At 36.5% G+C, this 25,472-nt stretch overlaps 1 protein-coding gene and 1 non-coding gene across 4 annotated transcripts in view; both read right to left on the bottom strand.

Moving 5' to 3' along the window:
* LOC119877031 (protein O-mannosyl-transferase TMTC2) overlaps positions 1 to 25,472 on the bottom strand; it is a 387,501-nt gene that overhangs the window by 176,791 nt on the left and 185,238 nt on the right. For all 3 annotated transcript variants that reach the window (XM_038558567.1, XM_038558566.1, XM_038558568.1), the window contains one exon: positions 19,466 to 20,294. In XM_038558567.1, the coding sequence (XP_038414495.1) occupies positions 19,466 to 20,294 (829 nt within the window). The remainder of the gene's footprint in view (positions 1 to 19,465; positions 20,295 to 25,472) is intronic.
* Positions 828 to 975, bottom strand: LOC119869440. Its single transcript, XR_005371008.1, has one exon. It is a non-coding gene; the product is annotated as a U12 minor spliceosomal RNA (small nuclear RNA).

Here is a 25,472-nt window from a genome sequence, read left to right as displayed (position 1 = left end):
AGGAGATGGTTATTTCAAAGTGAGAATACAACTCAGAATTAAAAATCACTGGCAAGGTTATCTGAGGCAAAGCCACAATATGATACTAAGTGTCTTATCTTTGGTCCAATGAAAAGACTCTTACATCCTTATGATTTGGTCATTGCCCTGGGTGACTAACAAGCGAAGAACATTCCCAAATTAAGCATGTATTTTAAAAACAATTTTACCTACTTACGGATGAAAGAGGAAGGAAGGAGGAAGTGGTGGGAAGAGGAAGAAGGGTAGACCTTTGATGCTCTGAACTCATCAGAAACTCACCATCAAGCTATTTTTTTTCTACTGTACATCCACTTTCTTACAGACTACCAACTTGGGACAAGGTTACTTTGAATCCATGATAAGTGAGACAAAGCAAGATTACTTCATGATTTTGCCAAATACAAAAAAGAAAAAGGCCACTGTACAACCCACAACATACCAAACATCCTTCTCTCTTGCTGAATGAATGACTCCTTTATCCAGTCATAGAACTGTTCCAGCATCCAATCTAGAGAAAAACTCTGCTTCCTCAGACTCTTTCCCAAATCACCCAAAGTTCAAATTCTATGATACACAATCTCAGAATCCCCATAGTGTCGTGTTCCCTCAAGGAAAGTAGTAATTAAGCCAAATTCTTTTCTATCAGTGTGTTCCTGAATGTCTTTGGCTGAAAGGCATTGACAGTGAGGATTTCATCATATTGAAATATGGAAACAATTCATTTTCAAAATTCCCCCTGCCTTGTTCTTTTTCCCCACGCTTCTTTATTACCTTCATACCAGTCTACTCTGTGTTAAAGGGGAACTGGGGCAGCTGGCGACTCCCAGGATCCAGCAAAGTATGCAGGTCACTTAGGGGCCACCTTTATCAGCTCAAAAATTCATCTCACATTAGCAGTGAGCATTCAAGTGTCACCCTGAATCATTATTTTTCTTAATCATAAGTTTAAGGCATCAAAATCCCTTTTTTCTCATAATTGTTGACAAAAATACAGTATTGCATTTACCAAAATATATCTTGGGTTTTTTTTTTAAGAGCTGTCAAAACTTAGACTAAAATTGTTGCATACATTTTTTAATTTTATTTTTGTTTTGTATGAAAACTGCTGTTACTATTTCCTGACTTTCAAATTTAAATGTGATTGATTCTTGCATCCATTCTACAAAAACTCAATGCTAACATAAAGATCAATTCTAAAAATATTAAACTACCCTACAAAATAATGATCTAAAATTTAAAAATGCCACTGGCAGTCAACTAAATAGTAATTCTTGTTCAAAAAACTATTCATTGGGCAGACCCGGTGGCGCAGCGGTTTAGCTCCGCCTGCAGCCCAGGGCGTGATCCTGGAGACCCTGGACCGAGTCCCACGTCAGGCTCTCTGTATGATGCCTGCTTCTCCCTCTGCCTGCGTCTCTGCCTCTCTCTCTCTCTCTGTCTCTATGAATAAATAAATAAAATCTTTAAAAAAACTATTCATTTATCATATTTCAATGAGAAAACAAAAAAGCAAAAAAAAAATACTGAATTAAAAAATGATTTAAGATTTAGCAACCATACATGTGGTTTAGAGAAAAACATTAAAGTGAATTACAGAAAGTACATCTTAAAATGGCTAATTTCACATCTATATATTTATCCTATAGAATTAATCAGTGTGGCTATGGGGTTTTTCTTCTATTACTTAAATTTGATCACATCAACCAACTTTTTTATACCAGACCAATTTTTAAATCTAGCTAGTCTAATTGAAAGTATCCAAACCAAAACTTGGAAATATGGAGAAATATCCCAAGACTCATGGGTGGGATAATTCAACATGATAAAGATGCCAATTCTCCAAAATTAATCTATAAATTCTATGTAATTTCAATCAATATTTTCACATTATTAATAAACTCAAAATTTTTTTCTAAGCATAATACAAGTGAAATATAAAACTTGATTTTTATACCATATTTACCATATACAAAAGATTAAGTTCCAGATAGTTTTAAAAATTAAATGTGAAAAGGTAAAGCTAACAAAAGTATGTAGGAAAATATCTCTGTGGGAGGAAAAGACACTTCTTAAAAAGACCTCCAAGTATAAGTCAAGCGGTTTAAAAAAATAATGAATTTGAGTATCTTAAAATTAAAGACTTCTAGTTATTGAGGGATAATATGGACAAGGCTAAACATGCATTAATACACTACGAGAAGATACTTCAAACATGTAAATAAGGGACTATACTTAGAAGAAAAAACTAACACAGCAACCAGAAAAAGATAAGAAATCCAATGGGGGGGGGGATGGGCAAAGGATATGAACAAAAATGAAAACAAAATAAATAAGTTAAAGCATTCTAACAAATATTCAAATTCTTTAGTAACCCAGAGAAACACAAGTTATGACAATGAGATTTGAGATTGGCAATATTTAGAAAACGGGATAATGCCAAGTACTGGTGGGGTTGTGGGGGAAGGCCCTGTGTACTCTTTTTTTTTTTTTTTTTTTAATTTTTTATTTATTTATGATAGTCACAGAGAGAGAGAGAGAGAGAGAGAGAGAGAGGCAGAGACACAGGCAGAGGGAGAAGCAGGCTCCATGCACTGAGAGCCCGGTGTGGGATTCGATCCCAGGATTCCAGGATCACGCCCTGGGCCAAAGGCAGGCGCCAAACCGCTGCGCCACCCAGGGATCCCGGCCCTGTGTACTCTTAGTGGCCCTGTCAGCCTGGGACCCATCCTGTTGTGCCATCTGAGAGAACTCAGTCCAATCAACAAGAGTCACTAAGCCCCAGATAAGCCCTAACCAGCAATCTCACTCCTAGAGAAATTTTCACCTAAGGGAACATGTAAAAAGGTATTTAATGCAAGCCTCTTAGGGTTGGCTGATAGTGGGAAGCGATCAACATGTCCATCATGAAAGTACCATGTAGGACATAACATTTTATGGATTACTATGCAGAAGTGAGGCTCCACAAATCCCCTGTAAACAATGTAACATAAATGGACCTTAGATACCTTTAGAAAAACTCACAATATTAGAGGCATTTTGTGTCACCACACTGACTACAAATATTATGAATTAATTTCCATTCAAAATATCACTACACATTTTACAAAGATAAATTATAAATCTAAGGATGCAAACCAAGTACATTAGAGCAGTTGTCTATGGTGCAAAGAAAGGGGAAATGAAATTAAGAGTAGAAATAAAAGGGTAAGAATAGAGATAAAAGAATAAACACATGAATAAAAGAGAGGAAAGCTTCAGGGATCATCCTGGCCATGAATGTAGGAATATAATTAATCTAACTGTCTGCAACTGGGTTTGGGGAGGGAGGCAACACAAGGGAAATGGAAGGGAGGGGAGGAAAGGAAAGGAGAGAGAAGAAAAATTAAGGTCACATCCCACATTCTTTTAAAATAGAGTGGGGTTACCCTATATCCCACTTAAGGAATAAAGGGTTTTAAGAGTCCCTAAACTTTTTCTCGTACTAAGACAATCAGAAACAGATGTTTGGGATTATCTTCAAATTTTCACTTGGTAATTACACTTTGAAGCAATAGAACAAAGATCTTATATTTTCATTAATATTTAATGTTACTTTTTTTCTTTTTTACATTTTTAGGCCTATACATTTTAGCGATGCATTCATTTCATAAATGTACTTTTTCTAAAGTACAGTTTTACTAGAATAAAATCTCTGAAATTCATCCAAGAAGTGATGATGAAAACTAAAAAAAATCAATGTTTTTAAAGTCCATAGTTTAATAGACAGTGTGAGCACATGAATCCAATTCACACTTTAAACTCTGAAAATAAATATAATAAAGCTCTGATCTAAAGTTCAAAAAAAATGCAATTAGTTTATTCTAAGATCTCGATGTAGTTTTTAAAAGTCCTTCCCTGTAGCGTCTGAAAATATTCAGAGTATTCATTTTATTCTTGTTGTTTTACAAAATTTGTATTTTAAGAAGCTGCTCTCATTTGAGGGCACTGCTATCCCATCTCATGTCCTCACCTTCCAGCAGCAGGAGCCATGGCAGAGGAAAGAGTGGAGAGAGAAAAGTGGTACAGAAGGAATTTTTTTAAAAAAGATACTTTTTTATAATAATAAAAATAGCAATAGTGCCTTCACTTATTTAAAGCTTACTATACTACGCTTGACAGTGTCCAGAACTTAGCCTAATAAAAAACCTTTGAGTTATATGACTATACCCATTTCATTGATGACAAAAACAGAAGTTAACTCCCCAAGTAGCAAAAAGGTACCCACAAGGAAGGTCCAGATTGTTTCCAGGCATCAGGTAAAGCTAACTCACCCTCTCAAAACTGAGTTTGAATACAAAGTAGGCTAGCATATTATTATAACACCCAATATTTTTATGTATTTAATGGAGGGACCAGAGCATAATATGAAAACAAAATAAATTATTCAAATGAGTCATCCCCTCAGAACTGCTAGGGGCAAAACAAAACCAAAAACCTCTAGAAACAACAAAATAACGCTAACCTGTACCCAGATTTCATACTGTATTTTCCCCACCACAGAAAAAGTAATGCCAAACAATATATTATGTGTTTTACATTTCTTTGGGAATGTAATTTTAAATGTCACATTTTCCAGTTAACTCATTGGAAATAGAACATACTCTGTATAAGCAAAAGGTGGTTGCTCAGAGATGCAGGGGACTTCAACACATTTATCAAGATCTTGTAAGTGCCCTGAAGATGTCTTGCATGGAAGAGAGATTTTGCAAAGCATTGTTTAACAAGTACATGATTTATTTCCTAAGACAAAGCATGTATGATGATCACATGAAGGGAGAGCAGTTACTGCTACGTCTTAACTGAATAAGCTTTGAAAAATCTGATCTATGAAGTTATTTTATTTCCAAAAAGAAAACAAATTTTTTTTCTGCTCAAATATCAGGAAGTGAAGTAGTAGGAATAACTCTTGTATCTCAAGGGCCCTTCAAAAGGTATCCACTTACGAAGAAACTTGACCTTAATTCACAACGAAAGCTCCTCTTGTACTGAGTCCACAATCTGCCAGTTTATTTTATGTTCTTTGAAAGGCAGAAGAACAATTAAATATTCCCATCTTGCTAAAGTTGTTCTAAAGAGAAAATCAAATGGAAGCTCCCTCTAGAAATGTTAAATGATCCTACAGCAATACCTCCAACTTTTTTTCAAAGCCCTCATTCAAATACATAGCATGGCTAAGTTCACAGACTAACTTCAAACTTATCCTATTGCAATTCCCTTCCTCTTCCTGTATTTCACAAAATCAATGCAGGGCGATTTGAGCAATTTTTTTTTTCAAGGCTATTTTCACTTTAGACTAAAAGTTTGAAGACATGTATATTTACCTACTATTAAAGTTAAAGTAATTTTCTTATGATTTTGGAAGATGCTCTTCCAAAAATTAGCAAAGTTGAAGGACTCTCAATATTACTATTTAAATTGAAGCCCCTTAAAATAAATAAATTAATTAATTAAAATAAAAAATAAAATAAATAAAATAAAAATAATAAAATAAAAAATTGAAGCCCCTTACCCTTCAGGTCTACCTAAGCGATCCTGCCTGAGGGTGATCACACCAGCATTTCCATTGCACTGGTGCACTGAATGCAGACACCACATCAGGAAGGACTCTCTCACTTTTGGCTTCTGCCCTCAGTTTTTTATTTTTGCCTTAGAATTTTCATGCAGGCCTTTACTTATATCACCATCTTGAGTTCTATGTAAGGGTCTGGCAATCCTGAAACATCTAACTGCACTAAAAAGGTGATAAATCCTGAATTTTGTTTCCTTCAAACATGAGTCACTTGTTTTAATCAGAATGCTACCACCAAACAAGGATTCAGAACTGAAATCTCATCAAAGAAAAGAAACACATGCATGTCTAATGTGTTTGTTAAGAATTATGTCTAATTCGGATTCTAGGCTTTTTTTTTTTTTTTTTTAAGATTTTATCTATTCATGAGAAGCACAAGAGGAGAGAGAGGCAGAGACACAAGCAGAGGGAGAAGCAGGCTCCATGCGGGGAGCCCAACTCTAGGCCTATTTTAGGCTAAACTTTGTGTACATGTGAATTCTTTTAATCCACATAACACAGGAGATCATCACGCAGCTGACACTAGTTGAGGAAACTGTGCCCCTCGGAGAAGTGACCCATAGAAACCAACCCACAGAAACCAAAAGCAGTGTGTGCCTCTTTCCAAGGCCTTTGGCATCACCTGGACTGTAGATGTGTTCCTGAAAATGGTCTTATCAAAGATATAACTTAGTTATCATTGTTAAATCATAAAGGTTGATTATGTTACACTTTCTCATTTTAATGGAGAGAGAAAAAAAAAGAAAAAAGCGGAAGGAGAAGAAAAAAAGAGCCGCTAACTTCCTGGAACTTAAGACAAATGAATGTTGTTCTTTTTAACTACACTCCTTCTGTTAGTAAAGCTTGTAAGGGGGTCAACGTTTGTAGCCTGGGCTTTTTGCTAATTATTTGATAGTCACTTCATATGACTCCAGGGATATAAAAGCCCTTATAAACCGTAAGAATTTATTTTTCCTAAAGTAATGAAATCTTGGATTATTACCAAAAAAAGAACATACTGTTAAGTGGGTAAAAGAAAAGAAAGGGTCTAGTTAAAATGTCAAGTGAAATAAGTAGACATAAAGATTATGATTCATGTGATACCAGAATACATATATTATATACTTATATGTAATTCTAATTAGAGCAATTTTATAATATGCAATTACTTCTCTTGGTTCTGTATCTTTGGTTAGTCCAGATGGACTTGAAACTAAATTTATTTTCTTATTAAGGAAATTAAGTACTGAAAACGACAAGGTAACACTTGTATGGTAAGATTGTCTTGGAAACACTGTCACTCACTATAATATCTACGTGCACACTGCAATATCCACATACGCAATTCAGTGCAGGTGTTCTGTTGCTGTTTTAACACATTTGGGGTTCTTCTTCAGCATTTCAGCATCTGTAATCTCTACCATATTCCTGACTTTGACAATGAGCCACCACCACATCCATAGTCCAGAGTCTGCTACCAGTACTGCTCATGATCTGTGGTGTTGGGTCTCCCCTGAACCTGCCTTCATTCATTAACCTCTCATCTGTGGTTGGAATCTTTCCCATGGATTCTCCATTTAAACAAAACAAAAAAATCTGCTCCATATCTCCTTTTCTAATTGCAATATGTTGTCTGCAAAATTTCAGATTAACCCACGGTAATACATAATAGGACAGTAAATACAACTGCATTTACAAATGTAATGACTGGCCAAGGGGAAACAATTTGGAAGCACCTGTGCTTCTCCTCAAATCCCACAAACAGACCCTTTTCTGCCTATCACACTGTTAAAAGTGGACAATAAGACACCTAGTGAATATGTGAGTGGCATACCGCATAGAGTGACCCTATTTATGGACATACCAATTCAGTGGGGGCTATTTAGAAATTCCTCATTATCTGGCTAATCTCTCACAAAGTCAGACTGAGACCATTAAGTTGTTCAATGGGCACCTTCAGACTGGTGATAAAATCCAACAAGTGGCTGAGTTGCTTCTGACTTTACATCAGAAACATAAATGTCCCAAAGAATCCCTTGCTTCTATCATGACTGGTTATCATCTGAATGTGGCCCCGCTCTGAAAGATGAAAAATGCTTAGAAAGGCCAAGAGTTTTTATACAAGTATAGTAGGAGTTCTAAACAACTCCAGGGCTGGGAAACAGAGAATCTTTTTATTATTTTTTAATCCCCGTTGTTCTCTTATAATTCAATCTCATAATCTATCTCACAGTGAATCCCGTCATCAGTGGGAAGAGTCTCTGCCCTCACATGGCCCCAAGTTAGTTTCCTACTATGTGTCACTAAAAGGAACTTTTATATGATAATCGAAACAAAGAATGCTGCTTCTCATTTAACACAGATAAATATACAGTTCCAGAAGTTCCACTTCCCAGCAGTGAAAGGAACCTACTACACACAGCTTGGCGTAGAGCCCAACCCAGCACTTGAACTCACAACCCTGAGAGATCAAGAGCTGAGCTGAGATCAAGAGTTAGATGCTTACCCAACAACTGAGCCACCCAGGCACCCCACACTGAAAGCAATTTTGATGTGGAAATGTAAAATAAAATATCCAAAACCTCAGTTTTAGTACCAATTAGCTCTGGATACACTGAAGTAAATTACCTGTCTCTTTGATCTCTTATCAGCAACAGTAAAGGCAGTAATGTAGCAAACATGAGACGTGGGCCAAACCCTGGGCAAGGTGTGCTACACAAACTCTGTGCCACACAGTGGTATTGCACCCTCACTATACAGACCAGCATCTTGAGGCACAGAAGGGTTGTGACAAGACTATAAATAAGGATAATGAAAACGGCTATTAATGGCCTGGGTTAAGATCAGTGCCCACGCCTACCTCTTACTGCAAAGTCTGCAGTCTTTACTGTGCTGTTTCTCCTTGCACATTCTGCTTCTCCCTTAATTTCTCATCTGTGAAGCAGGTGGAATGATGTTTGCCCAAGTTAAACTCCAGCATAACTGAGAAGATTAAATAACAGATATATATCCTGGAAAGTACATTATAATGGAAAAGGAATGATATTTCATTATCATCCATTAGAAGCATGACCAACTAGATACATACTGTCACAGTACATCCCCTGTATTCAGTATCTCTGGGAGGCCCATTGAGAATTTCATTACCAAGTAAATCCAGGCCAATAAAAACAAACTCAAAGCAGTATTAAATACTCCTAAAGCCAGTTTTAAGGTAAGAAAAATAATGAAAATCCTGAACTTCACATTTTATTAAAAAAAAAAAAACTGCCTCTAAAATAAAAATATAGTACATCTCAAAAATAGTGTATCGGAAAAAAAAAAGTATATCGGGACACTCTACATTAGCCTCTGTATGTTAGTTTTTGACAGTCACTTTTATCAACTCAGCAGCTAGAGTTAAACACAGCAAAAGCAGTGTTAATACTAGATAAAAGGGATTGAAAAACTAATCAAGTTTTAAGAATAAAGTATGTGAGTAAAAAAGATGTATACATGCTAATGAGAAAAAAAGAACAATTATCTACTGAATAACTATACGAAATTTCTAAAAATAAATATTAATTATCTTCGATATATGCACAAATTTGGGCAACTACCATTTGGAAGTATTTTCTCCTGTACTTTAAGCTATTAACAACAGAAAAAGAGGGAGGTTAATTGCCTTTGCCTTTTTTTTCCTGTTACAGGTCATGAGATAAGGATTCTTAGAAAAGGCTACACAGCAAATACTTGAGGCATTTTTACATCACTTGAAAAACACGATATTGAAACAAAGAATGCTGTTTCTCTTTTAACATAATTAAAATATACAATTCAGAAAGTTCTACTTCCAAACAGTGAAAGGAAGCTACTACCCAGATGGGTAAAATAAATAGGAAGAATCAGAAGGGTCAATGCACTAAAATGACCTTATCACATCAATTGAGCAGCACAAGAAAGAGAAGGGCTGGCTTATTCTCCTGAAGCTCTAATCGTAACTAGATGGGGTCACAACAGGGAATTCTCAGAGGCCATTACAGGATCTTTTGCAACAAACACATCCATTGGACACGCATTAGTGATCAATGAACATTACCAACCAGAAGTTATGATTAGATTATGTGGTTTTAGAGACATGAATCTGTGTATTTCGTCCATGCGTCCTAAATAATGATGACATTTGGACTAGTTCCATGTAGGTTGTTTAAAACCCATAGAGAAGCTATATTTTCCTATCAAATAATCAGGATTGAGGTTAGGATACACTTCTCTAAGCCCAACCCTTTAACTTAAAACCTCAAAAGTACATATCTACTCTAGGTTCATTTTGGGAATGAGAACCAGTAGCCACAACCAAAGCATGGTAGGCCTCTGAGCAAAGACCACATAATCTCTTGCTTCTAGAATCATACCACAGAGCAAGGAGGCATGGCACAAGAAGGACTTTAGTGATCATACTACCTGTCCTCAAAAAGTATCTCAAAATCATTGTCCCAATGCGTAACAGCAAAAGCGATTTTAGAATCCTGTACCATTGCTTCCAAGTAATAGAATTTCAAGGGCAAAAGTAGTCCCAAATATATCACTGTGACTAAAGATAAGAAAAATGCAGAGTACAAAGATTTGTACAATATCATTAGCTGTATGTTCATGCTTTCATTACATTAGCCCAGAAACTCATTTCTACTTTAAAATTGTTTTCAACACTCACACAAATACGGACAGTACTATTCAATCTTAACCACTAGGTTCAACATGACTTGAAGCCATTCTTGGAAAGTACTCAGTTAATTCAAAAATGGAGTTAAGTACATAAATGAGGTACTGTATACCAATTTTGCAAACCACCAAAGCTTATTTGTTTGTTTTTTAAAGATTTTATTTATTCATGAAAGACATACACACACACACACACACACACACACACACACACAGGCAGAGGGAGAAGCAGGCTCCATGTAGGGAGCCCGACGTGGGACTTGATCCCAGGACTCTGGGATCATGACCTGAGCCAAAGGCAGACGCTCAACCACGGAGCCACCCAGGCGTCCACCAAAGCTTATTTGTAAAACTCAGAGAGTAAGCCAAGTGATAAAGTAAAAACAGATAATATATTAAAATACCAGAGATCTTCTGCTCTTTGCTGGTAGTCTCATGATAAATAATTTGAGAAATTTACCCCCTTTTCCCAAGAGAAGAGACGAAAGAAAAAAATGACTTATTACATTTCCTTATTATAGAAACTCCCAGTTGCAATATGCAGAGCCCCAAACATTATAAAACAGTGAGTTTCCTCTCCCATCCAGGAGAACTACACTCACAGAAAAAAGTGCATTGATACCTCAGTAATCTGTTTTTGTCAAAATGTAACTCTCAGCTGGTGTATTGAATATTTCATCCAGTTCCTTCCTTCCAAACTTAAAATCCCTAGAAAGTTTTCCTAATTAAAATATCTATACTCCTCCCAAAAAAGATATTAATGTTGATATTTTAACATAATATCCCATGGTGCTTTACATAAAAGAATTGAATTAAGCTGTTTAAGATGACTGAATGAACGTTCAGAGTGACAGCTAGTATTACTGGGAATTAGAATCCTAAATGCAAGACACAATAAAGCCTCTAATATAGCTCTGCCCTCCAGAAGGTTTTTTTTTTTTTTTAATTTCTCTCTACAATTTAATCAAATCGGATTATGGTTTCTTACTTGGAAAACAATATTATCATTTTTTAAATAAAAACTTTTAATATGTTTTATCCTTATTTAATTTGTAGTAAGCACATAACATGTATATTCCTGCTAGATCCCCCTGGCTGGTAATATACATATTTTAAAATTACAGACAAATTTAATACCAAAATGCAAAGCAAAAAAGATGAGAATTCTAATTTAATACCTGTATGTGGAAATAGGGTTTGCACTGTTTTAACTACCTTCCCAATTGAGTGATATATAAAGTCGTCTACAGCAAAACCTTTTTCAAAAATTATATCACTTGGAACATCTCAGATTTTTTTCATAATCCCTTGAGACTTAACAGAAATTTTCTTTTAAATCCATGATCACTAGTAATAGGTGTACACGTAATAAGGATAAACTAAAAAATATCTATTTGTCTTCTTGAAAATCTGCTCTATCTGCGACATTATCTGTAACTGCCTATTAGAGGAGGAAACAAACATATTTTTACCTTTCCACGTTTCGTAAGAGTCAAACACCTTTAATTTCATTTTGTGTAAGATAGCGCTCTAATACACTTTTTAGCTTACGCTAGCAGCTTGGATCTCTTTCGTTAAAAGAGAATTTAAAATTTCAAAGATACTAGCTATGTCTTTATATTCTTAAGATTTTATTTACTTATTTGAGAGAGAGAGAGAGAGAGTGAGAGAGAAGCCTGGGTGGGGGAGAGGGAGAAGCTGACTCCCGGCTGAGCAGAGAGCCCAACATGGGGCTTGATCCCAGGGCCCTGGGATCATGACCTGAGCCCAAGGCAGATGCTTAACTGACTGAGCCACCCAGGTGCCCTAGTCATTTCTTAACAGGTGCCAGATCTGAAGGTACTTCTTAACCTCCCTTTTCTGGTACTATGGTGGAGTGCAATGTCCAGACATCCCCTCCATGGACAGGAACACATCAAAGTGTTAGATCCAAAAATAAAAATATTTGTTAATGGAATGTATTCATCGGTTGGAAATTAAGGGGAATCCCTAGGTCTGGAAACTGCTTGAAAGCAGGAATCTAGAAGGGTAAACACCCTCTGAAGAGGGCATTCACTCTGCATATGTGACACTATGATGAACGAAGCCTTGGGCTTTAATCAGCTTGAAGCAGAAGTTCAGATTGCAGAAACCACAGAAACTCAAGCCCCCTGAAAGGAAACGGCCTGAAAAGATGACTAGAAGCGATCAAACAAACAACCCCCCTGCCAAAAAAAAAAAAAAAAAAAAAAAGATTCAAAGAAGGAGAAGGCAGATGTAACTGTCAAAAATATCTGGACAAACAGGAAAAAAAAAAAAAAAAAGGAATAAAAAATTCCCTGTGATTCCCTATATGTAAATTCATCTTCACAAAGTTTGGGGCAAAACTACATCTGTTGCTCAAAGCATCTCAAATATGTTTTAAAGTACATTTTGCTGGGAGAACATTATGTATAGCTTTGTGCAAATAAATCTGAAGCTGGTTAAATTGAACAAAATCCAGGGGAAAAAAAATACCAAAATTGATCCAAAAGTAAGTCTTAATGTTTCCAAAATCATGAAAGAAATTATATCGATAGAAAAAATTAAGCCCAGCCAGGTTTGCAGGTAAACTCTACCAATTAGAGAAGAAAAAGGTAACCTCATTTTATATAAAATCCTTCAGGAAACACAAAAGAGGTATACTCCCAAACTGATTCTGAAAGGTCAACTGATTTTGAAACCAGAATATGACACCAGAAGATCAGAACTGCCCATCTCACTCAGGAACATGGGTGCAAAACAAATTTAGAAAAATATAGAAATGATAATACATTATAAGCAATTCCTGGGTTTACTCCAGGAATGCAAAGTAGGCTTATTAGGAGATCTATTAATATGTCATCAAATTAACAGACTGAATGGGGGAAACTCTGGATCATTATCAATATTAATTCCGAAAAACAATCTTGAACTAGAAACAAGAAGAAAATTCCACAGGCAAAAGCATCTACGAAAAACCTGTAAAATGCACATAATGAAATCACATTAACAATTTTAGTTTTTTTAATATTAAAAAAAAACCATTCGTTTTTAAACAAGAATAAGACCAAAAACAATCTGCAGTCACCGTTTCTGTTTAACACTGTAGCAGACACTCTAGCATAAAATAATAAAAACAAAGTCCTTAAGAGAAACAAAAGTGAAATAAGGAGAGGTATGGGGGAAGGTCTTTAAAGACACTGGTAAAATTTTTTCCTAAGCTGAGTAATGGTTATTTGTTTCAGTAGTATTCTTTAAATGGTACAACTATGATGTATGTGTGTGTGTATATATATATATATATATACACATATATATATGTATATATATATATACATTTCTCATGATATATTTGTTATATATTTAATAAAAGAAAAGCAAAAAAAGTATTAAGCAAAATATTAAGCATTATAAGAATCAAACAAAAACTAATATGTAAATCAGAATAATTTAACTTCAGACTTGTTTTAATCATATGCTAGTTTGAATTCATTTGAAACATAACTACTGGTAAATATAAATTTCAAGCTAAGGCAATGCTAATTTTAGGTTTGAGGGTTTTCAAAAGCCCATAAAGATCCTAAAAGTTTTGTTACGGATAATTTTTAAAGACAGGGTAAGTAGTAAGACACCTGCTTCAACTGTAGTTGCAGTCATTAGAGCTGAAACAAAAGAAAAGATTTATATGCCACTCCATTCTTAGAGTCAGGGAAACCTGATGCTTTTGAACTTCTGGGACTATTCTATCCCAACCAAAAAGCAACCATATTTAATTTCTTCAAAACTCCAATATTTAAAAGTAAGAGTCTTTATTTAACAGTTTAACATTTTTTAAAAAATACCTGAGTCTAGTTGAGCTAATGAGACATTTTCATTCTCATCAGCCCCATTATTTTACATTTTATTTTTCTAATCAGAAGAGATGAACTGAGATGAAGCAATGAAGAATTTCTCTCTACCCTATGGAAGCCTGATTCAACTCTGTAGGACTTTTCTCCCAATCAGCCATTACTGGTGCTTTTAGCTAGCTCTTTTCTGCCACATCTCTCTGTTAAAAAAGAAAATCTGTATTTTACAGCTTTTTAACTCAGGCCAGCCAGTTTTAGAAAAAAAAATTCTGTATTTTACAGCTTTTTAACTCAGGCCAGCCATCTTAGTAAAATGCTACACTGGTCACCCTTCCTGACTTTAGTGCTCAATTCTATTTTTTTAATAAAAATGTGAATCTCTTTTGAAACTATGTCACCTTCAGAAGTAACACAATAAGTTATCTAAGAAACAATAAAATATACTGTACAATTTCAATGCTAGCTCTTAAATGCTAGCACTTCACTACAGTTGAAGACACTCAACTAGAGGTAAACAAAAACTCAGACCATTAAATCTACAACGAATTAGTCAAGTTTCACATGAGTTGAAGGTATAGATTCCACTTAAATTATGAGTTGCTTCCTCCATAAAATGTGACTCCTTCAACATACTTGTTTCTTGAAATCTGAAACTATGAGGTTGAAATACAACTATCAGTTTTACGCAAGTCCAGGAAGAAAGAAAAATTGTCCGACTTTGCATGGCTGCAGCAACTACTTTTTCTGCTTTTCTATATCGAAATGGGCCGTATTTGTCATTTGCATAAGGAGGGAATAGGTATAGAATCCTGGGTAATTAATTACCTTTAGAGTTTCAAATATGTGCATCATTAAATATACATCTTTTATATTATTTCACATATCTACACTAGAAAGAGGCATTAATATAAACTTTAGTTTTTTAACAAGTTTTCCTTGGATTAACCCTGTTTAATTAAAAATCATACTTCTATGTTCTATAAAGAAAATTGACAGTTAAGAAACCAAGTATTCTAAAGAAATGATTTTTTTAATCTATAACTTTAAAAACTTTAAATACCTTTTAGTCTGTGCTTATGACCTTAACTAATGAGGAAGCTGGCAAGTAGTCGGTTTTAGGGAAGATGGTGAGGAGTTTGAGATACTGGCAAATCATCCAGGTGGAGAAGTTCCATGTAGATATGAGGTCACAGGGAAAATAACTTAGAAACTCAAGGACACATTTATTGACCTCCTCTACTATCTACAAGGAAGTGTTCTAGAATCTATACAGAAAGGAAAATAAAGGCAATCTTTGGACAGAACCTTGAAGAATGAATCAATTTAGGAAGGAGGCAAACCTGTAGAAGAGAAAGCTGTTGAAAATGAGAAAAAGAGAATGACAATGGTGCAGTGCTTTGAAAGCCACAGTAGCAGAGATCAATGGTCCTCAATTGAGCCAAAGATGTGGGAGTTTAGAGAAAGCCAGAGGCCAAGAAGGGTGATCATACATTTAACCACTTTTAATGAATTAAAAAATGCTTTTTTTTTCCTCAAGCAGATACTAATCAACATGGTTTACAAAATACGTTGTTTTAAACACACACCCACATACAAACACTTTCAAATATTATGTGGCTTGTTCATTAAAGCAGTCATCAGAGAAAATTTCCTCTTTCCTAAGCACAAAAATGCAAAGAGTCATTGTGAAATCAGCAAACTACAGTAATCAACTATGTCTAGTATTTTCCTGACATTATCAACCACATAATGAGACAGGACTTGTGGTTTACATAGTCCAAATCAGCTATCATTTCTCCACTATCCAGATTTAAACCATAAATTAGCAGCACAGTCACTATGACAGGCTTTACCCATCATCATTTGCATCCAATCAGTTAATGACTGGCAGCTGTCTACAGGACCCATTACTGAAGGCAGCAGCTTTAATGTATAATGCTTCATGAGGCTTAAAATCATATTCTGGTAAAGCACATGGTAGACTGAAGTACTCCAAAATTTGCAAAGGCTTTCAAAGGGAGGGAAAAAGAAAAAAAAGAAAAAAAAAACTAACTCAATGAAATAACTGTAATCTCAGACAACCTAGAATGAACCGGCTTTAAAGGGTTTCTAATCTTCTGCTAGACTCAAATAACATAGCAAACTAAGAAAAATTTACCTTAAGGAAGAAGACTACCAGTCGCATAATTGCTAAGGAAGTAACCGTAGCAGGAATTATTATTAACATGCTATAAATAGAAAAAATAAGGAACCTAAATGTTAAGAATTGTGCCTTAAATCCAAAAACTACCTCCAATTCTAATCCTATCCTTCCTATCATGAAGTATCTCTCAGTTCCTTGTATATCAACAGGGTAGTATTTTACACTTTCACCTTCTTCAATGCATATACATCTTAGCTCCAAACTGATTATAAACTCTTTACAAAGACTATGATTTTAACATTTACTATTCAGTGTATTCACGACTACAGCCTCCTCTTCTCTGATAGGCAAGAAAACACAAGCAGAGAGGGCCCGGTAAGAGGCTTTTAGCAATAATCACATGAAAGAGGATGGTGGCATGGGCCATGGTGGCAGTCATGGAGGTGGTAAAAATTGGGTCAAGTTCTGGACATGTTTTTGAAGACAGAGTCAAGAGGCTTTGCTGATGAAATGGAAATTGGGTTTTAAAGAAAAAGAGGAGGTACAGATGACTCCAAAGTAGTGGTCAGAACTGCCGGGAAAATGGAGTTGCCATCAACTGAGATGGAAAAGGCTGTAAGTACAGCAGACGTGCAGGTGGTGGTGGTGGGGGTGGGGTGGGGGTCGTGGGGTGGGGCAGGGTTCAGGAATTTAATTTTTGATGTTTCAAAGGATCTATAATACTTGTCAGTCACATATTCATTTAACTAATAATACGTGGAGCACCTAAATACTACAACAATTCTTAGGTTTTAGGAAGGAGACGTGAAAATATATTGGAAACCAAGGAAATGCTTAATGATGGTTTTACTGAGTGAAGAATCAAGCATTTTAGCCTTGTCAGCAAAATAACAATCAAGATCAGAATAACAACTGTCAAAGTTATTGTAGCCAACTATACCTAGAAACGTATCTGGGAAATACCCTGGAGTTTACAAAATGCTTTCTATCCATGCAGGGACAGAGACTGCTACTTATATTCTTGCATCTGAGTACCTGCCCTCTCCTTCTTCAAGAGTAACAACATTAGGCTAGGGAACTGGCTTCTCAGAATTAAGATAACATTTCCCAGCCTTCCTTGCAGCTAGGTGTGGCCAACAGTCTGTGAGCAAACATGACGTGTGCAATTTCCGTGATATGCTCTTAAAGGGAATGGGTACGCCCAGCATTTGCTCTTTCTCTCTTTTCCTATGAGCTTAAGTGCTGATGTGATAATAAGCCATCTCAGACCACATGGATATGGTGACACTACCAAGATGGCAAGGGAACAAAAGAAAAGGAGCCTGGATCCTGAAAACCCAAGGCGCCATCTTATCAGCTCTGGGCTACACATACTTAGAATAAAGCTTCTATCTTATTTAAGCCACCATTATCTTGGCTCTTTGTTAAAGGAGCTTAACCTGACGCTTAACCAGTAAATTCAATAAATCCTCAGAACCACCTTGTGAGGAAATGAACATGCTGTTTTTCTGTTTTTTGTTTTTTTTTTTTTAATTCCTTACAATGTACCCGTTTTAAATAGCAGGAAAATAAATAGCAACATAGCCTTGCTTTATATACTTCCATCTACCACTGAAGAAAAGTCAGCTGAAAAGCATTCCCTGGGAACCGATTGCAAAATTTTTTACAGCAAGACTTGGGTTCATGAATTCACTAAACTGTGCAGCACTCACTACCCACAAAAGTCACGGAAAAGATTTTTTTTCCCCACAAGAACTGAGGAATTCTAGGCTATGCACTAGCTCAATTTTAATGTTTCTACTCCCATTAAAATCCCTGCAAATGGGATGCCTGGGTGGCTCAGGGGTAGAGCCCCTGCCTTCGGCTCAGGTTGTAATCCTGGTCTGGGGATCGAGTCCCTTATCCGGCTCCCTGCGAGGAGCCTGCTTCTCCCTCTGTTTCTTATGAATGAATGAATGAATGAATGAATGAATGATTGAATAAAATCCCTGCAATCTATTAAGCATCACAAGTACCAACAATCACTTCCTTAGCTTAAAGAAATGAGTAGTTGCTTGCTGAACTCAAGAGTTAATTTGTAACTGAATAAAGATAATACCAGAGTTGCTTCTGGAGTATCTAGATCTTTGGATACATATTCCAGTATTCATCAATAAGTCACTCCACACATATGACACAGTTTTACACTTTCAGTATTTGAATATCAGTATAGAAGTGTGTTGGAAAAAGTAGAAAAGGCCCAGTTCAAATGTCATGCAAACAACCATAACTTAAAAGATAAATAACTTTAAAAAGAGGGGGGGGGAAAGGCTTATGAAGAACAGGACTGGTTGGCACTATTTACTGCAATATATTTCTGCACTTAAAAGGTGCACTTGTTTTCATTGAATTGCTCTCAGGCTTCCATCATCATTTTGCTCCCTAAACCAGGGAAATTACTCCAACAGCTTTGGATTGTTCATCTATGCTTTAAGGGAGACTTTCTATTCTGACCACAGGTTCTGTGATTTGCTAAAATAGTCTTCCGGATCAGAAACAATAGTGAACAGATGATCAATCTCATTGCACAGTGAAGTTTATTTCTCTACATGACTTAAGAACCCTTAAAGTAAGAATGTGCTAACTGCTTGGCAACATCCAGATTCCTGAGGCTGTGCAAAGCTAAGGGTGACTCACACTTGTATGCGCACACACTGACACCTAGAGACGTGATGCCAAGATTCAGAGGTAGCATTACCTCCAAATCTTCTAAAGATGTCAGTGGAAGTCTTAGGGTGTTTCCTCAGGCGATGCTTGGAAAGCAGCAAAGCTAAAATATACTCAAGTGGGATAGCCTGACCCGTATCACAGGATGAAAGAGATGATGTCTGTAACAGTATTTAAAATATAGAAACCAAGCATCTTTCTACATCCTTAGGACAGTCAGTGCTTCTACACAACCGTCCTGGACCGATGTGGTCTGGGACATGGGAAAACACTTCCCTAGTCCAAATAATGGAATTCTGGATCCGTCTCTAGACTGGCTGGGCTGCCCACCTCTTTACAAAATGAGACGAAAGGAAGGTACTGGGACTGCAGAAATACTACGCTCCAGGGCAAGCAGCAAAGGTCGACAAAGGCAGCCCGAGGACACCGTCCAGGCCCAAGCATAAAATAAAATATTACCTTTAGCTGGGTTTACTTTTATCCCTGACCTATACAGCATTTCCTCATTCTGCCAATCTCCGTTCCTGATCGCAGTCTTGAGTCCATAGAAAACAATCAATGTGGCCGTGGCATAAAAAATCAAGCTCTTGAGGAACCGCTTTTGGACCTTGACATAAAGGGCTCTGGCACCCACTGTAACAAGGAGACAGAAGCCCATGCTAGGGATGTACAGCACGCGCTCGGCAATTACAAAGCCCACATAGAAAAACAGGTTGGTGGCAGGAACAAAGGGTATTATTAACAAAGATAAAGAGAGCACAACAATGTTCTCCGTAGAAGGAAGTGGCGATCTCTGCGCTGCATTATTTTTAATGCCATTTTCTGCTTTGGCTGCAAGGCTGGGCTTACTCTCCGAGTTCCGGTACTCCCCGTCCGAATGGCAGCTATGGCCATTTGCATTCTGCTTGCCATTTGTCACCACTTTCCCGTTGCACTCCCGCTCCACGCCTGGGCTCTTCAAGCCATAGTAGGCGAGGAGCAGGAGTCCCATGTAGAAGGCCACAGTGTGCAGGTTTCTCCAATCGCAGACTGTTCTGAGCAGAGGCACAGCATCCATTGACCAATCAAAACTGAGTGTATCTGGGCATAGCAGCAGCCACAGGTTCTTGGTTGGCAGGTAGAAGAAAGTGAGCGTCCGGGCCAACAGGCTATCTGAGTCGGCAGCTGGGTTGTCCGAGTTGGAAAAGCTTGGTGGCTTGTTTCCCATCCAGTATAAGCGGGCCCCCAAAAGGGAAGTCCCCCAGAAAGTTAACAAACTAATGCTGAGGAAAAGAGACAAGTTCTTCCTCTGAAACCAAAAGAGAAGGGAGAAAAAATTAGGATCATCGTCAACAGAGCATGGGAACACTGAACATTTAGAGAGGCAAGGACATTTCGAGGTGGACAGGTAAAACCACGTAGGCCTTAAACACATGACTGGTTCTGTCTCCTTTCAAACATGCTTAGGGAAAATTTAACCTGAAGAAGACACTGTGGGGGCCTACTTTGTATGTAACTTTGGATGAGCATTTTTTTTCTTTCTTGTTCTGAAACACCAGTAATCAAAGCTTCACTTTGATTTCACTTTCACAAAGCTTCTGGACCTCTGTAAAAATGGGTTGGATATATATTCCCTCTCGGAACTGGTGTCAGGTTAAATTGAGACCCGATGTAAGAGTACTCAGCACCCTGCATGGGATGGAGTAGACATCTAAAGACTATCTTCGGGATCCCCGGGTGGCGCAGTGGTTTGGCGCCTGCCTTTGGCCCAGGGCGCGGTCCTGGATATCCGGGATCGAATCCCACGTCAGGCTCCTGGTGCATGGAGCCTGCTTCTCCCTCTGCCTGTGTCTCTGCCTCTCTCTCTCACTGTGTGCCTATCATAAATAAAGTTAAAAAATAAATAAATAAAGACTATCTTCTTTCACTTTATGGTTTAGATTCTAGGGGAAACAACAAGTAGGCGTTCCCCCAAATATGGAGCAGGACAGGATCCTGCTTGGCTCAAAGGAGGAACAGCATTTACCTACTGTCTATGCCAATCCTCATTTCATTGTCTTGAATTCTCTTGCAGATTTGTCAACCAGGCTTTCATCTGCTACCCCATGCTGTCACTGACATCAGTGACATCAAGCATTTAATAACACTCCTGATGAATCCCAAATTTTCCATGCTGATGACAACTTTTTGAAAATAAAATGACTTTGATAATGTGCTTACGTATTTTAAGAGAGAGAAAATTTTTTCAACCTGAGTAAGAATTTAGCGACCTCAAACAATCTAAGTCCTGAAGAGGGAAGCTGGAGGGGGAAGGATGGATACTATATCCCAACTTTAATGATTCCTTGGTAATGTGATCTCTTAATGCACACAGTGACACTGTATAAAATTATACATTAGTAACACTCAAAATGGTGCTTGAAACCTGAAAGATATGCCAAATGTTTAGTTTTAAAAAAGAAACCCACAAAAAGCAACAAAATCACAAATACATAAATGGGGCTATATCGAACTAATAAAAAACTTCCATACAGCAAAGGAAATCATCAACAAATACAACGAAAAGGCAACCTGCTGAATGAAATTTGCAAATCATGTTTGATAAGGGGTTAATATCTAAAATATATTTTTAGAAAAAACTCCTACAACTCAAAAGAAAAAAAAAATCTTATGAAAAGTGGACATAGGATCTGAATAGACATTTTTCCAGGGAAGACAGGAAAAGCTGCTTAATATCATGATCATCAGGGAAATGTAAACCCAAACCTCAATGAGATACCACCTCACACCTGTTAGAATGGCTATTATCAAAAAGGCAAAAAATAACAAGTGTGGGTAGGGATGTGGAGGAAAGGGAACCCTTGTGCACTGTAGGTAGGAACATAAATTGGTGCAGCCACTACAGGAAACAGTGTGGAGTTGCATCAAAAATTAAAAATAAAACTACCATATGATCCTGCAATTCCACTTCTGGTATTTATCTCAAGAAAACAAAATCACTACCTCAAAAAAATATCTGCACCCCTACATTTATTGCAGCATTATTTATTTAAAATAGCCAAGACAAATTATTTATATTTATTTATAGCAGCAAAGATATTTATTTACAACAGTCAAGGCATTATTTTTTTATAATTGCCAAGATAACCTAGGTGTCCATCTACGGATGAAGGATAAAGAAAATGCACTATATATTTGATGGAATATTATTTGCCCATAAAAAATAAGGAAATCTTGCCATTTCCAACAATGTGGCCATCCACATCCTGAAGACAGTATGATAAATGAAATAAGTCAGCTGGAAAAAGACAAATACTATATGCTCTCACTTATAGGTGGTATCTTAAAAAACAAAACCCCTGAACTCATTAAAAAAAAAAAAAAAAAAACAGAGACAGGGACTGGAGAGTTGTCAAAATGGGTGAAGTGGTAAAGGTGGTCTAACATACAAACTTTTAGTTATTGAGATAAAGAAGTTCTGCGGATGCCATACCCATCCTGGTGACAGTAGTTAACAATACCATATTGCATATTTGAAAGTTGCTAAGAGATTAGATCTTAAAAGTTGTTATCACAAGAAAAAAATCAAAATTTTCTTTGTGGTGATGGATGTCAAGTACACTTCCTGTAGCGATCATTTGCCATATATACATATGCCAAATCATTATGTTATACACCTAAAACTGATAAAATGTTAAATTCAATTATATCTTCATTTTTAAGTCCAAGGATCAATGTATCTTGAGCATGTAAAACTTCTATTAAAATAGTCTCAGGGCACCCGGATGGCCCAGTCAGTTAAGTGTCTGCCTTCGGCTCTGGTCACAATCCCAGGGTCCTGGGATGGAGCCCCATGTGGGGCTCCCTGCTCAGTGGAGAGTCTGCCTCTCTCTCCACCTATGTTTCCCTCTGCTCATGTTTTCTCTCACACTCCCTTCCTCTCAAGTAAATAAATAAAATCTTTTTTAAAAAGTCCCTATGTATTATATACAATTGCCACTGGATTCTCTTCCTCAGACTCCTCATTTACTTCACCTTTAATTGCTGGAAGCCACAGAACTGGTCATGGACCATCTCTGTTCCATCTTACTATTAACCCAATGATCTTAGCAAGGTCTGTAACTTTTAAAAATATTAATACATGCTAATGACTCCACATTAACCTTCCCTTATCTCCACAATCATTGATTCAATTGCCTAGTGGACATATTCACTTATGCATCTCAATTCAAAATGCCCAAACCTAAAACCTGACTTCATACCCTCCCGACACTAAACACTTCCTCTTCCAATCATCACCACCACAAAAGATGGTAAAACTTTGTAACCAGTTTCTGCTTCCCAGCCTCCCTCCTTCCCTCCACATTCCAACCATTACCAACTCCTCTCATTTTCACTTCAGAATATATGCCAAATTGGTCCATTTCTCGCCATCTATTCCTTCATCACTTGAGTCCAAAATGCCCACACTTGGATTATCACAATAGTCTCCTCCTCACTGGCGACCCAGCCCTTTTAAACACAGATTACATTATTCCTAACTTTCAAAATCATTAACGGGATCTTACTCTAAGGTCTTGGAAGTTCTCACCTCTACAAAGGAGATTCTAATTAGAGGGTTCTCTCTCTCTCTCTCTCTGTGTGTGTGTGTGTGTGTGTGAGAGATATGTCTTAATTTTACATTTTTTACATTTCAAAAATTATTTTGAAAAATATTTTAAATATTTAAAGAGGGGGTACTTCTGGGTATAAAAGAAATGAACTAAAGAGGAGGTTAAAAATTCAAAATAAGGAAAATGAGAAAAACAAACAGATGGGAACTATGGCAATTTTAAGACTGTTAATATCAGATCACAGTAATGCTAAATTCACAGAATTAACTGCCTCAGTGTTTTAAAACATCTGTGACAGACTTCTACTCAAAAGTATTTCACATAAGGCTGTACGGGATTTTTAGTGGTAGGGGAGTAGTATGTTCAGTCATCACCAATTTCTCACTTTCAGGTTTTTTCTGGAAAAATAAAATGGTTCAGAATCAATATCATCTAAAAATACTCTTTTTGCAAACCGTTCTTTTGCTCCTCTGAAATTCTACCCAGCAAAAATCTTAAAATTTATTGATTTTAGAAAAAACCCACAAAACACAAAACTGCATATTAGAAGCTATAATAACTTGATAGGACAATCACAAAACTGAGTATTCTTTGATTACACAAGAGAGAAACATGTCATTTGGCAAGGATAAAAGAAATAAGATACCATGGAAGAAGAAGACTGATCTTGAAAAAACAATTCAATGTTACGATTTGTACCAAAAGTCCATTTTTCAACTAAGTATACAAAGTATAACATTCTATTCCAATGTCTTCTGGTGGGGGTGAGAGAAGGGAGAGGCATTACAAAAACTCCCCTTCATCAGTCAAGAAGAAAAGCAAAAAAAAAAAAAAAAAGAAAAAAGAAAAAAGAAAGAAAAGCAAAGGAGTAAGAGAACCACACAAGGAAGGAAGTGTAATCAGGATTCTTTGCCAGTCATGAAACTCCAGAAGAAGTTAGCCGTAATCATTGCATAATTCCATTTTATTCTCAAAACAAGTAGAAGACAAAATGCCTTGTCAATTTTTAACAAAGCATCTTTACTAGTTAAATTTTAGTAGATCAAAATAAAATGTAAGATTCAAGATGTGATAAAAATGATTGATTTTATCATACTCAAAGAATATTTAAAAATAATAAACTACAAAATAAAGATTAATGAAAACTATCAGTGATAAAATCTAAGAAGTCCAAATGTGGAGCAAATGACAACAAAGAAAAAGAAAAAGCAGAACTAATAATCAAATGCTGACATTAATTTACAAGTTACTTTATATTTTAAAGCATTTTCATATACAGCTCCCATTTAAACAACTAAGATCAAGAGACACCAAAGTTCTGAAGTAAGATGTTCTCACACACTCATTCTAACTTCAAGGTAAGGTCTATAAGGGCTAAATAAATAAATGGCACCATTAAAGGAAAACTCAACAAACAGGTAAAAGAAAATTGATGTTAAAATGTTTGAAGTAGAAGAGCTTCTAAGGCCTCAAGATCGGCTACCACTTTTTACATATTTTATGATTTCTTTGAAATCGTTAAGTTTCAAATCTCTTTAATGCCTTCTCACAAAATTTGTTAAAAATGGGTCACCTAGAAAATGGGATTCTGATCAAACCAAATCTCTCTTCTAACTTCATTCATTGCTTCTGTGGTAAGAGCCTTAAAAATAAGACAAAAGAAAAGAAAGCATGGGAAGGCTTTATTTATTAATCACAGTCCCTATGCACTGACTTGTGGATTAAATCAAATGAACACATTTTTATTGAGTTACACCTAGGAGTCAAGTCATATCATTAGCCTCAGCATTCTGCTGTTGTTGTTGTTCTTGGCGCAGTGTATCAAATTGATTCAACACAGGTATTTGTAAGATGAAGCAGGAGAGTTCTGAAGA

Source organism: Canis lupus, chromosome 15 (assembly GCF_011100685.1).
Source record: "Canis lupus familiaris isolate Mischka breed German Shepherd chromosome 15, alternate assembly UU_Cfam_GSD_1.0, whole genome shotgun sequence".
Classification (NCBI taxonomy): Eukaryota; Metazoa; Chordata; class Mammalia; order Carnivora; family Canidae; genus Canis; species Canis lupus.
The sequence above is the reverse complement of the archived record's forward strand: the minus strand, read 5'-3'. Positions and strand labels throughout refer to the sequence as shown.